Source organism: Phocoena sinus, chromosome 4, assembly GCF_008692025.1.
Source record: "Phocoena sinus isolate mPhoSin1 chromosome 4, mPhoSin1.pri, whole genome shotgun sequence".
Lineage (NCBI taxonomy): Eukaryota > Metazoa > Chordata > Mammalia > Artiodactyla > Phocoenidae > Phocoena > Phocoena sinus.
In genome coordinates this window covers 104,429,114-104,444,688 of record NC_045766.1, presented here as the reverse complement: position 1 = coordinate 104,444,688, position 15,575 = coordinate 104,429,114, and the positions used below count along the sequence as shown (strand labels likewise).

The window sequence follows — 15,575 nt, the reverse complement described above, 5'->3', positions numbered from 1 at the left end:
CTAAAGTTGCTGTCTGTTTGTAGTTGATAACCGTCTTGCGGGAGATGCTTTGAAACTGCAAATCCTGCATCTCCTCAAACTTTTCACCCACTAATATTAGCATTGTTCCATGGATCTTGTCTGCAACAGTCATTGCTGTGTACAGTATTTGCCTAATGGTGATTCTCTATTTCTCTCTTTTGTTCTATGTTTATTAATTAGTCTTCTTCTGTGAGGAAGAGCTGTCTCTTACACTTACTGATTAATTTGATTATTTGTAGGGACTCATGGATATTTATCTGGTTTTATGGATTAAAGTCCAATACTACCATCATTTATTTTGTTGCTCAAATTGTTCTAGCTTTAACTGCTCGGAGCACCTTCAGGTTGGCTCCCATGTTCTTATATTCCATCACTGTTTCAGCATTTCATTACTTAGTCCTATCTAGTTATTTTCCCTGTTCCATCCCTGCCGGAGGAGGGATTGAGGAGCCCCAAGTTCCTCATATTGGGAGAATAGTGTTTAGAAACCAAGATTTGGGCCCTAAGTGTGTATGTTGCTACTGAGGTGTCATTGCTCTGTGGCCCTCTCAATGGACAGAGCTAGGAAATTATATATATATATATATATATATATATATATATATATAGTAGGTATATTACAAATGAATAACCTAATCATAGTGAAAGGGGGTGGGGAAAAGGCTAACTTAATGTTTCTTACAATGTTTATTTTAGGTATTTAGAAGATTAACAAATTTATTCAGTGCATAGATTGGCATGTATTGTAGGCATTTTTTGAAGCTCTTATAATGGAAGGTAGTTGTGATGTGGCTAATCACATACGATAATGGCCTTGGTTTGTAAATCAGATTTTAAAAGTGGGTGGATTCACTGTAAACAAGTAACGAAATTAACATTAGTGAACAGCTCCACTGACACCTGTGAAGTGTTTGATATAAATAATGAAAGTTGATGCCAGTGGGAGGTTTCAGGTAGGAAAATGACAGGGATGTGAATGGCCAGCTAACAGAAGTAAAGTCATGTGTGATAACTATGTTAGTGATCTAGTCTGTTATTACCTGGATTTAGAAATCAAGAGGATTGTTTGCTCAGTGACAAACTAGTGTTTGGTAGTCTTCATTGTTACATTAGAAAAAAGGAGAATTCAGTTAAGAAACAGATAATCATATTTTAGTCAATCACTTTATATGACATTTTAGGGGTTCCTAGACTGCTACGTTTGTATTATTTTTATACATTTGTGTATTAGGTAGCTCTGGCTGCCATAACAAAATATCACAGACTTGGCAGCTTAAACAATAGAAATTTATTTTCTCAGTTCTTGAGGCTAGAAGTCTGAGATCAGGGTGCCAGCATGGTTGAGTTCAGGCAAAGACGCTCTTCCTGGCTTGCAGGCTGCTGCCTTCTCTCTGTGGCCTCACCATCGCCTTTCCTCAGTGCATGCATGTAGAGGGACAGAAAGATCTCTTCTCTCTTCCTCTTGTTATAAGGCCACCAATACTATCTGATTAGGACCCCTTCCTTATCACATCATTTAACCTAAATTACTTCCTAAGAGTCCTATTTCCAGATACTGTCACACTGGGGTTAAGACTTCAATACATGAACTTTAGGGGGACACATTTTAGTCTGTAGTAATTTGGATGATGTTCGTAAGTAAAGAATGTAATTATACAGCAGTTCTTTACATAGTAACAGTAAAAACTGTTACTTATTAGAATACCAAAGAAAATGACAAATGTAAGATATGTTGCTCACCGCACAGTGACCTGGTAGAGCACATTCAGATTATGATGTCATGGTTATCAGCTCTCATTACCTGAGTGCTTATGATAACAGTTATAATGCAGGAGAAAACTTTCAAAGTAAAAAGATAGTGTAATGTATAGTTTTACATATTTTAAGGAAAATATTTAAAAAGTGGTGTTATAGTGAATGTTATAGTGAATTATTAGTGTCTGGTATGACATTAAACAGTATAAGATACAGTCAGCCCTCTGTATCTGTAGGTTCCACATCTGTGGATTCAACCAACTGTGGATCAAAAATATTTGGAAAAAAAAATTCCAGAAAGTTCCAAAACACAAAACTTGAATTTGCTATGCGCTAGCAACTATTTACATAGTATTTACATTGTATTAGGTATTATAAGTAATCTAGAGATGATTTAAAGTATACGAGAGGATGTGTGTAGGTTATATGCAAATACATTATTTATATAAAGGACTTGAACATCTGCAGATTTTGATATGGGGTGGGGGATCCTGGAACCAATCCTCCACAGATACTGAGGGCCAACTGTATGTAAATTTCAGCCAGTTTTGTTTATGTCCCTTAAAGGGTATTGTGGGAAACTTACTGGAGGTGTCGTGCACAAGTACTTTTATCGTGTTAGGTTTGGGCTCAGCTGGATCAGGCAGAGTATTAATAGCCGAATCTTGGTGAATGAGGGAAGCTACAATGAGAACAGAACCTGAGAAAGTAGAAAGCTTCTCTTCTAAGGAGATAAACCCAGCCCATAAATAGGAAGTGCATAAGGTTGTAAGTAGAAATGTATTAGGGCAAACTATTTCGGATTAAAGGTAGAAAAAATGTGAGTCTGTTAGTACCTGTTTTTTATATGGCACCAGAATCGTGGTGTGGGGGCCAAAAAGAGGCAATAAAGGTGGTCAAACACTTTAGTGAAGAGAAAATTTAAAGCCAGGAAACTACCATTTATCTAACCTTCTTCTCCTTTTTCTTTTTTTCTGCCTGTGGTGGTTTGGAAAAATTTGTCCTACTTGGAGTCATCATAGTTACTAGTAGTTTTTACTTCCCAGCTAGTAAGGACTACTAGATATAGAAGGGGGATACAAGTTCACAGAGCTAATACTCTCTAGCTTTCTTCTTTATCCATACATGTTCCTAGAAACATTGGAGACATGCTAGACACCTGGTAATGCAATTTGGAATTGTCAAACAAGTGTGAAGTGTCTGGGATTTTGTCTAAGGTAGATTGCCACAGTTTCACAAATGGCCCAAGACATGAAACTCCTGGATCAGAGATAGCAGACTCTGTTACTCATGGCACAGCAAGCAGCATGTGCTTCAAGTTCATGATGGTTCCCTTTGCCCCTCAAGTGTCACAAAGGTGATGTGAATGGCCCAGGTGGATCCTGAACTCATAGTAAGTTTATATCACAGCTTACGAACCCCAAGCTTAGGGAGTCCTAATCTTTTATAATGGTCTGCAAGCATATCTGCCTGACCTTTGCTCCAGAGAGACACCATTGCTTTGGGCAGGGGCATCATGGATATCATCTCTATTTTTCAAGGCTGTTCCCTGTAAACATCTTTGAAAGGATGAAGGCAGTCAGGGCCTCTTTTAAAAAACTGTGGAAATACAAGAGACTCATGGAAAATTATCTCCAACAGGAAGTGATTAGTATGAAAAGTCCTTGAGCTCTGAATGTTCTTGGCTTTTCTATTCTGCTCTAGTTTTACCAGCTTTTAAATCAGGAGTTGGCAGACGTTTTCTGTAAAGGGTCAGATATTAAATATTCTAGACTTTGTGAGCCATATGATTTCTGTCACAACTACTCAACCTGTTGTAGCAGGAAAGCAGCCATAGATAATATGTAAATGGATGAACCTGGTTATGTTCCAATAAGACTAAGACTTTATGGACATTGAAATTTGAATTTCATGTGATTTTCATACATCACAAAATGTTTTTTTTCAACCATTTGAAAATGTAACATCCATTTCTTAGCTTGTAGGTCATGCAAAAATGTGTAGCGGGCTGAATTTGGCCTATATGCCATAGTTTGCCAACCTGTTTTATAAGATGAATTTCTAGAATATAATAGTTTTAATACAGCAGTCTTGCATATGAGATATCATAATTAACATTTTATAGCAATTGATAGTTCTAAAATGTTTTCTCATAAATTATTCCCAATTTAGCTTCAGAGTAAATCTGCAAGATAAGCATTATTATCTCCATTTTATGGTGAGGCAACTACTGCATAGAGAAGGAAGATGACATACCCAATTCATAAAACTAGTTAAGTGACAGAGCCAAGACTGATTATATTCTGTATTCTTTTCTCCTCAGTATGGTACAGTTTAAACTTTCCTAATCAGAGTATCACACCACTATAATAACTCATTTGTTGCCAGAATGTTTAGAGTTCAGTCTTGTAAATATTAATGGTAATAATAATGCATGCTCATTTCTAATTTTCTTTATTACTATAGTCTACTGTCTAGCTATTTTAATATTTGATAATTGGCATTTCGACAAAAACTAGATATGGGATGTAAAGGCATTTGTTACAACATTGGCAGCTGAACTGTGTGGTCATTTATATACTATATTTCCTTTTCCACATTTTCAAATAATAGTTCATTTATTTTCAGATGTATACCATGAAACTAAACAATAAAGAACTTTTTCCCCTTCCTAAATCATGTGTTCATGCTGAACTAAATATTTTAATTTATCTGGTATAATTTAATTTATCCAAATTTAACATTTTCTCTAATAATGTACTTTTTGGATTGCTTCCCTATCAGGTGGTTGAAGATTATGCTGGAAGATGGCAGGTCCCTTTGCCACAGCTTCAGGTTCTTCAGACTGCACTTTGCTGTTTTACATCAGCCAGTGCATCATTCCCAGATGAATGTGAGCACGTACAATATGTTTTGAGTAGGCCTTGCTTTGTAAGTACTCTTTACTTCTTACGAAAGTATTTTCTTGGTATATTTGAGAACTGTTTTTGATTATTTTCTCTGCAGAAGAAACCTTTCCTAAAGTCTTCCCTCAAAAAGATTTCTATTTCTTCATTTAAGTGTTTAGGTTTAATTTTGAAACATTTAACCACAATTTACTTTTAGCTTTAGAGTTAAGTGGAATTGTTATATAGATTCTTAGGTTTACTACTAGCACTTTCCTTTCCTTTTTAATTCCCCAGATTCCCTTGGCAAACTTTAATGGTAAATCCCAGCAGCAGTTGAGGCCATCATAGTTAGCAGAGGATCTTAAATCGGGCCAGAAAGAGGTTAGGAAACTTTGGTTTTTAAAAAATACTTGTAAAGGACTTTGAGTTAAAGATCACAAACTGAGCACTTATATTTATCGTTTTTGCCCTCCTAGATCCTACTAAGATAGTAAAGAAGTAAAAGAGGGAAATACAGTGAAAAGAAAATAGAGAAGAGTCATCAGTGAATGAAAAGATTTCAACAATTTTCTTTGGGAAAGAAAACAGATAGAGGAGTGTCTTTGAAACATGTCAGAGCAAGTCACAACTTAATTTTCTTGTTTTTTGTTGTTCCTCACATTACACTCACATTAGTGGGTTTGAATTCATTTATCAACATTACAAAATACAATAGAAAATATCAGAGTGTGTCTCATGGGATAAGTATTATTTTGTAAAACTCTTGTTTTATATATTTATTTTTATGTATATGTATACTTTATTATTTGTAAAACATTTTTTGAAACTGTGGGTAGCACATAAAACAAAATTATCCTCTGCCTTATAAGATAGGAGGAAGACCATCTGTCCTGCCTCCTTCCCCTTGGAATCCTAGGGAGGTGTAGAATTTGAACATTATAGGTATGAAATAGAGAGTAGGGAATGAGATACTTTGGGAGAATACAGATAAAGGAGTTAATTGCAGTTTTTCCATTCAGGGCCATTCACTAGACCCTAGGGCCTGGGTAGGGTGGGGAAACAGCATTGATACTTTCTTTTTTTCTCTAATGAAATTAAATGACTTTGGAGCAGTGACCTTTGTATTCTGGCAATTAAGGGTTCTTCTTGAGACAGCTACCTAATCACTTAATTACCCTAAAGAAAAACTTACCAGTCACCAAACTCTAGACATGCTCACAGGGCTCCCAATTAAACTGCTTGTGGCTTTATTCTTAGATATTAATGGATATTCAAGAATCATCAGACATTTGGGGAATGCCTTCAACATGAAAAAAATACAATGAAAACAAACTAAAAAAAAATTCTGGAAGAAATACAGTTAATGTTGAAAACAAAAAATTTAAAAGAGAAATGTAAAATCTATAATTAGCATTTTCAGAGAGAGTTGAGAAGATTTGTAGGACATTAAAACATCAACATATCATGCTGTGTGAAAGGAATAAAGAGATACCAAAAATGAGTTTGTGGAAATTAAAAATACGTGATGGTTAAAATTTAAAATTCTGTAGGAAAGTTGCAACGTAAAGTTGAAAAAATAATCCAGAATGTAAAACAAAACCAAAGTGAAGGAATGCTCAGAAGAACACTGTTTACAGTGACTTCATGTAGGAGGTTCATTATTTAACTAGCTGAAGTTCCAAAAAAAGAATTTAGAGAATATATGTTGGAGGAAATTATCAAATAAATATATAATAAAAGAATTTCCCAGAAATAAAAGTCATAAACTTCCAGACTGAAAGAGCCCAAGAAGTGCTCAGCACAATGAATACAAAAAATTACTCAGCTAAATACATCATTTTTGCAATTTGAAAATAACAAGAATGAAAAAAGCAGATTTTGAACACCGTCTAGAGAGAAAAAACTAGGTCACCTACAAAGGAACAAACATCAGATTGATGTTTGTTGATATATTCTACCACCCAACAGTGGGTGGTAGAATATAATGAATCAATGTCTCTGAAGTTTTGAAGAGAAATTATTTTCAGTGTAGAATTTTATACTCATTCAAACTGTCAGTGAAGTATGAGAGTAGAAACAATATTTCCAGGCATGTAAGGACCTAGGAGATTGATTTGTCACATTCTCTTTCTTGGGAAGTTATTAGAGAATGTACTCCAGAAAAATGGGGTATAATATAAAAAGGACCAGATGACAATGGATCTAGAAAACAGTAAGCTTTTACTTAAGATAGACAGAAAGAGAAGTTCCAGGGTCGCTGCCAAATAGGTCTTACAGATATGTCACCTCCAAGAGGGGAATATCCAGTAAAAATGGAGACTTGAAACTAACCTTGAGAATTTGGAAACCATTTAAGGTAGTGATAAAAGTAGACAAGGCAAAGGAAATAAAAAAGCAATTAGAAAAAATAATCTGAACAGGAAATGACACAGAGTCATAACAAACTACTTAGATATGCACTGAATGTTACTTATATATAGTTTTCTTCATGTAAATGATGCTTATTGACTTCAAACTTTTAAAGCACAAAAATAATTATAATTACAGAACAGAGGAGAATTATTAACCTTTCAATATAAGACTATTTGATGGAAATTGCAAGTTGAAAGTGAAGGACAAGGGCACTAATATCCTTCCTTAAAATTCTTATTTTACAAAATGGAGTGTCAGTACATGAAACCGTAAATAAAGGTGTAACTAAAGTTACAAAGATAAATAATAGAGGAAATAATAGTGAATGACTGTTGGGAGGATGTACTTGTGTGAGGAGTTTAATTCTCTTCTATCACAGCGGGAAGTTAAGAGATAATATTTAAAATTGGTAAATCAAGAAATACTAGCAGAGCTTATTATCACCAGCTATTAAAAATACTGAAAGTTGTTAATTCTGGGTAATTGGCAGTGAGAGAGTGTTGAAACCTTTCTATACACTTAGCATTTTTAAATATTGAAGATGTGTAAATTTAATATATGTGAACTTTTATGTTTTTTTGATTTACATACATGCATAAAAATTTTAAAGAGTGCATGTACATTGTGCTTCTTTAAAAGTTTATATATATTTAAAGTTATAGAAGCTATGTGAAGTGATGGATATGTTAACCAGCTTAATTGTGGTGATCATTTCACTATGTATCAATTTGTATACCTTAAATATATACAGTTTCTATTTGTTAATTATACCCTAGTAAAGCTGAAAAAAATTGTGGGAGGGGAAGAGTTTAGAATGTAACGTTATTTAGACTTGTAAGAGCACAGAAGTTTTAAAAATATATGTATTATTTTTAAAAAATAGATTTATTTTTGCAATGCCTAAATGAATATGGGAAGTATTAGGACTTGATTATAATTGACAAATCCTACCCAGCCTAGTTTAAACAAAAAAAGAAGGGCTTGGAGGGATTTATTAGATAACTAAATCATGGAAAAGCAAGGACTAGAGCTAGTTTCAGGATTTTCCGAATCTAGAGAATAAAATATCTAGAATTGTTCTCTTCCTTTCCATCATTCCTTTTTTGGCTTCATTCTCTCAGGGCTGTTGACAATTCTTGGATTAAGTTTACTTTATTAACCAAGGGAGAAGAAACCCTCTGCTCCCACTCTATTCCCCAAAATATTTTGGGAGCTCAGGCCTGTCTGAGGTTATGTGCCCATTGCTTAAACTAATCACTCTGTTGAGAAGAGTATGGTAAGATTTTTGGCTATCTGATAGCAAGCCCACCTCATGGCTAGGGGAAAGGAGGATGCTACTTTGGCAGCCCTGTGAGGACCATAGAAATGTTGGAGGGATAAGCAGTTTCCTCAAGAAGTGAATGTGGTAGTGTGAAGGAGAGCTGGCTAAGTAGACAAAAGTAATGGATGTCACTACAAAGAATATTTTTATATGATATTTTGAAAGCTACTGAAGCAGCTTCAATTATTCTCTGCTGATTTCTGAGGAAAATAAATAAGTATTGAAAGAAATACATTATTTGTAAGCAAGAAGCATTGTTCTTGATTCAGTGCCCATTTGGATATTTCCCCCTTTTCATCTGTATAATCTTGTTAACTTTTGTGTTGTAATGTGAAAAAGTAAATTAAGTCATTTGTTGACTTATGTTTCACTGCTTGCTAGCTTTTTTTTTTTTTTAACTACTGCTCATGAAAAGAATAATGTATTAAGCAAAGGTAAATCTTATCTAAGATGGACAGCGCTGGGCAAAAGAAAGTAAATTATCTTAGTGGTTTGTTAAATGGTAATGTTTCTTATAAAGAAAACTTTCTGCATTATTTGAATTTACTTTAGTGGAAAAGATAATTGTACTTTTAATACCAGAAGAAAAATGGGGAAATGGCCATATGGTGGTGCCATTGAAAGCGTTAGTGAGTCTGGAACAGTGTTCTAGTTTATTGAAATATTTAAGCTAGAAAATGCTTCTAACAATTATTCCATAATCATTCATTCATTCATTCTGTAAATCTCTGTGCTTGGTTCTAGAGGTAAAATAGAAAATAAGATTGGTGAGTCCTTGTTTTAAAGACCTTACAGAGCTAAAAGATATTACACAAGAGGCTCCACTAGTACGTATTGTTAAGTATGAAAGAATTATAGGGTACAGTGAGAGAGTTTAACAAGGGACCTTTCCCTGTCAGGGAAAATTTGCTCGGTGAACTAAAACTTGAGCTGAGCTCTGGAAGGGATGATGGGAGTAAATTAGATGAAGGAGCAAAAGAGACTCCCAGGAATGGCAAACAGAATGTTCAAGGTGCCTGGACAGGATATCAGGTTATTAATGGATTTCATTATAACTCATATCTATTTGTAGAATTGTTTATGATATATATAGTGTATTTTTAAAGTTTTATTCACTTAAAAAATATATAGGTGAGCTAAAGAAGTAATGTTTATAACATTCTGTCTCATGCTTATATATATATGTATAATATATGCATATAAAATATGTTAAACATAAAAATAATATATTCTCTGGTAGTTTTGTCTGGTCTGTATATCTACCTTCATAAAATCCTATACCCACCTTGTAAATTAATACGTATGTGAAGATCTGCCTTCTGTAGACTGGGAGATTCTAAAAACTACACTTTTTCCAAGATGTTCTTTACAGAGAAGGAAACTGGATTCTGTTTTTATTCATACCTGAGTGTTTTTTTAAAGTTTATGGAAATGAATAGTTATGTAGAGAATTGTCTTAAATTGATTAATTATAATTTTACCTGGGTTGACTCTCCTTGTAAGCTGTATTTTCTAAAGAAATGAAGATTTTGCTGTGTATGTATGTATGTGTTGGCACTAAAAAGGACCTCAAATTAATTCCTTTTTTATAGATAAGAAAACTGAGGCCTGAGAAGTTAGGGGGCTTTTGCAAATTCAAGTTATTTAGTTCTGAGTGTTTATTTTTCCTGTTGTTTTCTTGTTTTAGATCGGTTAAATACTGATTTCTAAGTTTTCCAGGTAGAGCGAAGCCAAACACCCTGAAACTAAGCAGACCTTCAGGCAGAGAATATAGACTTCGTAAGTTTTACATAAAAGCAAGTTTTAATGCTGCCTTTCTAGCCTCTTAGCCAGGCGGAAAGTAAATGTTCATAGATTTCAGCAGTCCAGGCAGGGTTCAGTAATGGAAGTAGTAATTTGCCTGGCAGCCATTAGGTCCACAAGGACCCACATAGTCCACTGGAGGAGGAAACTAGTTCAGCTAGTAGCATTTAGTATATGCAGTGGCAAACACTAAAAGTATATATGTCAAGTTGCATAGGGAGAGAAGACCAAAGGGCCTTCTTTTTCATGGAGCTAAGTGGGTATACTCAGCCTCTTGTTTAGAGTGACTAGACAATCATGGGCCACACATATTACATGAGAGATCAGTGACTCTTTCTGATTTTGTTGCTGAATTTTACCATATTTCATAGAATTTGTGCCTAATTTCAGTCTCTACTATATTAAACCATGTTTTATTTGATTACATTTATAACTTAAGTCCAGGCTTCAACTAATTTAGGAGACAGCCTAGAAATCAGAGGAAGAAAGACTAATTCTAAAGTACCATTTTTTTTCAGTGGTGCCAGGCCCCACAAAAGGTGTTAGTCTTGTAGGCCCCAATCAGTACGTATATCCTTTCTCTACAAGATGTAACAACTCTTATTACTTCCTGACTCTTCAATTATTTTTTTTGAATTTTATTTTATTTATTTTTTTATACAGCAGGTTCTTATTAGTCATCCATTTTATACACATCAGTGTATACATGCCAATCCCAATCTCCCAATTCATCACACCACCACCACCACCAGCCCTGCCGCTTTCCCTGCTTGGTGTCCATACGTTTGTTCTCTATAACTGTATCTTAATTTCTGCCCTGCACACCGGTTCACCTGTACCATTTTTCTAGGTTCCACATATATGCGTTAATATATATTTGTTTTTCTCGTTCTAACTTACTTCACTCTGTATGACAGTTTCTAGATTCATCCGTGTCTCTACAAATGACCCAATTTCGTTCCTTTTTATGGCTGAGTAATATTCCATTGTATATATGTACCACATCTTCTTTATCTATTTGTCTGTCAGTGGGCATTTAGGTTGCTTCCATGACCTGGCTGTTGTAAATAGTGCTGCAGTGAACATCGGGGTGCATGTATCCTTTTGAGTTATAGTTTTCTCTGAGTATATGCCCAGTAGTGGGATTGCTGGCTCATACGGTAATTCAATTTTTAGTTTTTTAAGGAACCTCCATACTGTTCTCCATAGTGGCTATATCAGTTTACATTCCCACCAACACTGCAAGAGGGTTCCCTTTTGTCCACACCCTCTCCAGCATTTGTTGTTCGTAGATTTTCTGATGATGCCCATTCTAACTGGTGTGAGGTGACACCTCATTGTAGTTTTGAGTTGCATTTCTCTAGTAATTAGTGATGTTGAGCAGCTTTTCATGTGCTTCTTGGCCATCTGTATGTCTTCTTTGGAGAAATATCTATTTAGGTCTTCTGCCCATTTATGGATTGGGTTGTTTGTTTTTTTAATATTGAGCTGCATGAGCTGTTTATATATTTTGGAGATTAATCCTCTGTCCGTTGATTCATTTGCAAATATTTTCTCCCATTCTGAGGGACGTATTTCATCTTGCTTATAGTTTCCTTTGCTTTTCAAAAGCTTTTAAGTTTCATTAGGTCCCATTTGTTTATTTTTGTTTTTATTTCCATTACTCTAGGAGGTGGATCAAAAAAGATCTTGCTGTGATTTATGTCAAAGAGTGTTCTTCCTATGTTTTCCTCTAAGAGTTTTATAGTGCCCAATCTTACATTTAGGTCTCTAATCCATTTTGAGTTTATTTTTGTGTATGGTGTTGGGGAGTGTTCTGATTTCATTCTTTTACATGTAGCTGTCCACTTTTCCCAGCACCACTTATTGAAGAGACTGTCTTTTCTCCATTGTATATCCTTGCCTCCTTTGTCATAGATTAGTAGACCATAGGTATGTGGGTTTATCTCTGGGCTTTCTATCCTGTCGCATTGCGCTATATCTCTGTTTTTGTGCCAGTACCATATTGTCTTGATTACTGTAGCTTTGTAGTATAGTCTGAAGTCAGGGAGTCTGATTCCTCCAGCTCTGTTTTTTTCCCTCAAGACTGCTTTGGCTGTTCGGGGTTTTTTGTATCTCCACAAAAATTTTAAGATTTTTTTGTTCTAGTTCTATAAAAAATGCCATTAGCAATTTTTTTTTAACATCTTTATTGGGGTATAATTGCTTTACAATGGTGTATTAGTTTCTGCTTTATAACAAAGTGAATCAGCTATACATATACATATGTTCCCATATGTCTTCCCTCTTGCGTCTCCCTCCCTCCCACTCTCCCCATCCCACCCCTCCAGGCTGTCACAAAGCCCCGAGCTAATATCCCTGTGCCTTGCGGCTGCTTCCCCCTAGCTATCTACCTTACTACGTTTGTTAGTGTGTATATGTCCATGACTCTCTCTCGCCCTGTCAAAACTCACCCTTCCCCCTCCCCATATCCTCAAGTCCGTTCTCCAGTAGGTCTGCGTCTTTATTCCTGTCTCACCCCTAGGTTCTTCATGACATTTTTTTCCCTTAAATTCCATATATATGTGTTAGCATACGGTATTTGTCTTTTTCTTTCTGACTTACTTCACTCTGTATGACAGACTCTAGGTCTATCCATCTCATTACAAATAGCTCAATTTCATTTCTTTTTAAGGCTGAGTAATATTCCATTGTGTATATGTGCCACATCTTCTTTATCCATTCATCCGATGATGGGCGCTTAGGTTGTTTCCATCTCCGGGCTATTGTAAATAGAGCTGCAATGAACATTTTGGTACATGACTCTTTTTGAATTTTGGTTTTCTCAGGGTATATGCCCAGTAGTGGGATTGCTGGGTCATATGGTAATTCTATTTGTAGTTTTTTAAGGAACCTCCATACTGTTCTCCAGAGTGGCTGAACCAATTCACATTCCCACCAGCAGTGCAAGAGTGTCCCCTTTTCTCCACACCCTCTCCAGCATTTATTGTTTCTAGATTTTTTGATGATGGCCATTCTGACTTGTGTGAGATGATATCTCATTGTAGTTTTGATTTGCATTTCTCTAATGATTAATGATGTTGAGCATTCTTTCATGTGTTTGTAGGCATTCTGTATATCTTCTTTGGAGAAATGTCTGTTTAGGTCTTCTGCCCATTTTTGGATGGGGTTGTTTGTTTCTTTGTTATTGAGCTGCATGAGCTGCTTGTAAATTTTGGAGATTAATCCTTTGTCAGTTGCTTCATTTGCAAATGTTTTCTCCCATTCTGTGGGTTGTCTTTTGGTCTTGATTATGGTTTCCTTTGCTGTGCAAAAGCTTTGAAGTTTCATTAGGTCCCATTTGTTTATTTTTGTTTTTATTTCCATTACTCTAGGAGGTGGGTCAGAAAGGATCTTGCTGTGATTTATGTCATAGAGTGTTCTTCCTATGTTTTCCTCTAAGAGTTTGATAGTTTCTGGCCTTACATTTAGGTCTTTAATCCATTTTGAGCTTATTTTTATGTATGGTGTTAGGGAGTGATGTAATCTCATACTTTTACATGTACCTGTCCAGTTTTCCCAGCACCATTTATTGAAGAGGCTGTCCTTTCTCCACTGTACATTCCTGCCTCCTTTATCAAAGATAAGGTGTCCATATGTGCGTGGGTTTATCTCTGGGCTTTCTATCCTGTTCCACTGATCTATCTTTCTGTTTTTGTGCCAGTACCATACTGTCTTGATTACTGTTGCTTTGTAGTATAGTCTGAAGTCAGGGAGCCTGATTCCTCCAGCTCCTTTTTTCGTTCTCAAGATTGCTTTGGCTATTCGGGGTCTTTTGTGTTTCCATACAAATTGTGAAATTTTTTGTTCTAGTTCTGTGAAAAATGCCAGTGGTAGTTTGATAGGGATTGCATTGAATCTGTAGATTGCTTTGGGTAGTAGAGTCATTTTCACAATGTGGATTCTTCCCATCCAAGAACATGGTATATCTCTCCATCTATTTGTATCATCTTTAATTTCTTTCATCAGTGTCTTATAATTTTCTGCATACAGGTCTTTCGTCTCCTTAGGTAGGTTTATTCCTAGGTATTTTATTCTTTTTGTTGCAGTGGTAAATGGGAGTGTTTTCTTGATTTCACTTTCAGATTTTTCATCATTAATATATAGGAATGCCAGAGATTTCTGTGCATTAATTTTGTATCCTGCTACTTTACCAAATTCATTGATTAGCTCTAGTAGTTTTCTGGTAGCATCTTTAGGATTCTCTATGTATAGTATCATGTCATCTGCAAACAGTGACAGCTTTACTTCTTCTTTTCCGATTTGGATTCCTTTTATTTCCTTTTCTTTTCTGATTGCTGTGGCTAAAACTTCCAAAACTATGTTGAATAAGAGGGGTGAGAGTGGGCAACCTTGTCTTGTTCCTGATCTTAGTGGAAATGCTTTCAGTTTTTCACCATTGAGGATGATGTTTGCTGTGGGCTTGTCATATATGGCCTTTATTATGTTGAGGAAAGTTCCCTCTATGCCTACTTTCTGGAGGGTTTTTATCATAAATGGTTGTTGAATTTTGTCGAAAGCTTTTTCTGCATCTATTGAGATGATCATATGGTTTTTCTCCTTCAATTTGTTAATATGGTTTATCACATTGATAGATTTGCGTATATTGAAGAATCCTTGCATTCCTGGAATAAACCCCACTTGATCATGGTGTATGATCCTTTTAATGTGCTGTTGGATTCTGTTTGCTAGTATTTTGTTGAGGATTTTTGCATCTATGTTCATCAGTGATATTGGCCTGTAGTTTTCTTTCTTTGTGACATCCTTGTCTGGTTTTGGTATCAAGGTGATGGTGGCCTCGTAGAAGGAATTTGGGAGTGTTCCTCCCTCTGCTATATTTTGGAAGAGTTCGAGAAGGATAGGTGTTAGCTCTTCTCTAAACGTTTGATAGAATTCACCTGTGAAGCCATCTGGTCCTGGGCTTTTGTTTGTTGGAAGATTTTTAATCACAGTTTCAATTTCAGTGCTTGTGATTGGTCTGTTCATATTTTCTATTTCTTCCTGATTCAGTCTTGGCAGGTTGTGCATTTCTAAGAATTTGTCCATTTCTTCCAGATTGTCCATTTTATTGGCATAGAGTTGCTTGTAGTAATCTCTCATGTTTTTTTTATTTCTACAGTGTCAGTTGTTACTTCTCCTTTTTCATTTCTAATTCTATTGATTTGAGTCTTCTCCTTTTTTTTCTTGATGAGTCTGGCTAGTGGTTTATCTATTTTGTTTATCTTCTCAAAGAACCAGCTTTTAGTTTTATTGATCTTTGCTATTGTTTCCTTCATTTCTTTTTCATTTATTTCTGATCTGATTTTTATGATTTCTTTCCTTCTGCTAACTTTGGG

General features: G+C 35.4%; 1 protein-coding gene across 8 annotated transcripts in view; it reads left to right on the top strand.

Moving 5' to 3' along the window:
• ZNF654 (zinc finger protein 654) overlaps positions 1 to 15,575 on the top strand; it is a 102,143-nt gene that overhangs the window by 17,489 nt on the left and 69,079 nt on the right. For 6 of the 8 annotated variants that reach the window (XM_032629793.1, XM_032629797.1, XM_032629800.1 and 3 more), the window contains exon 2: positions 4,561 to 4,707. Coding sequence is in view for 2 of the 8 variants with exons in the window: in XM_032629802.1 (XP_032485693.1) it covers positions 4,561 to 4,697 (137 nt within the window). In the remaining 6 variants the exon portion in view is untranslated. The remainder of the gene's footprint in view (positions 1 to 4,560; positions 4,708 to 15,575) is intronic. The other 2 variants (XM_032629802.1, XM_032629801.1) reach the window with 1 other exon arrangement.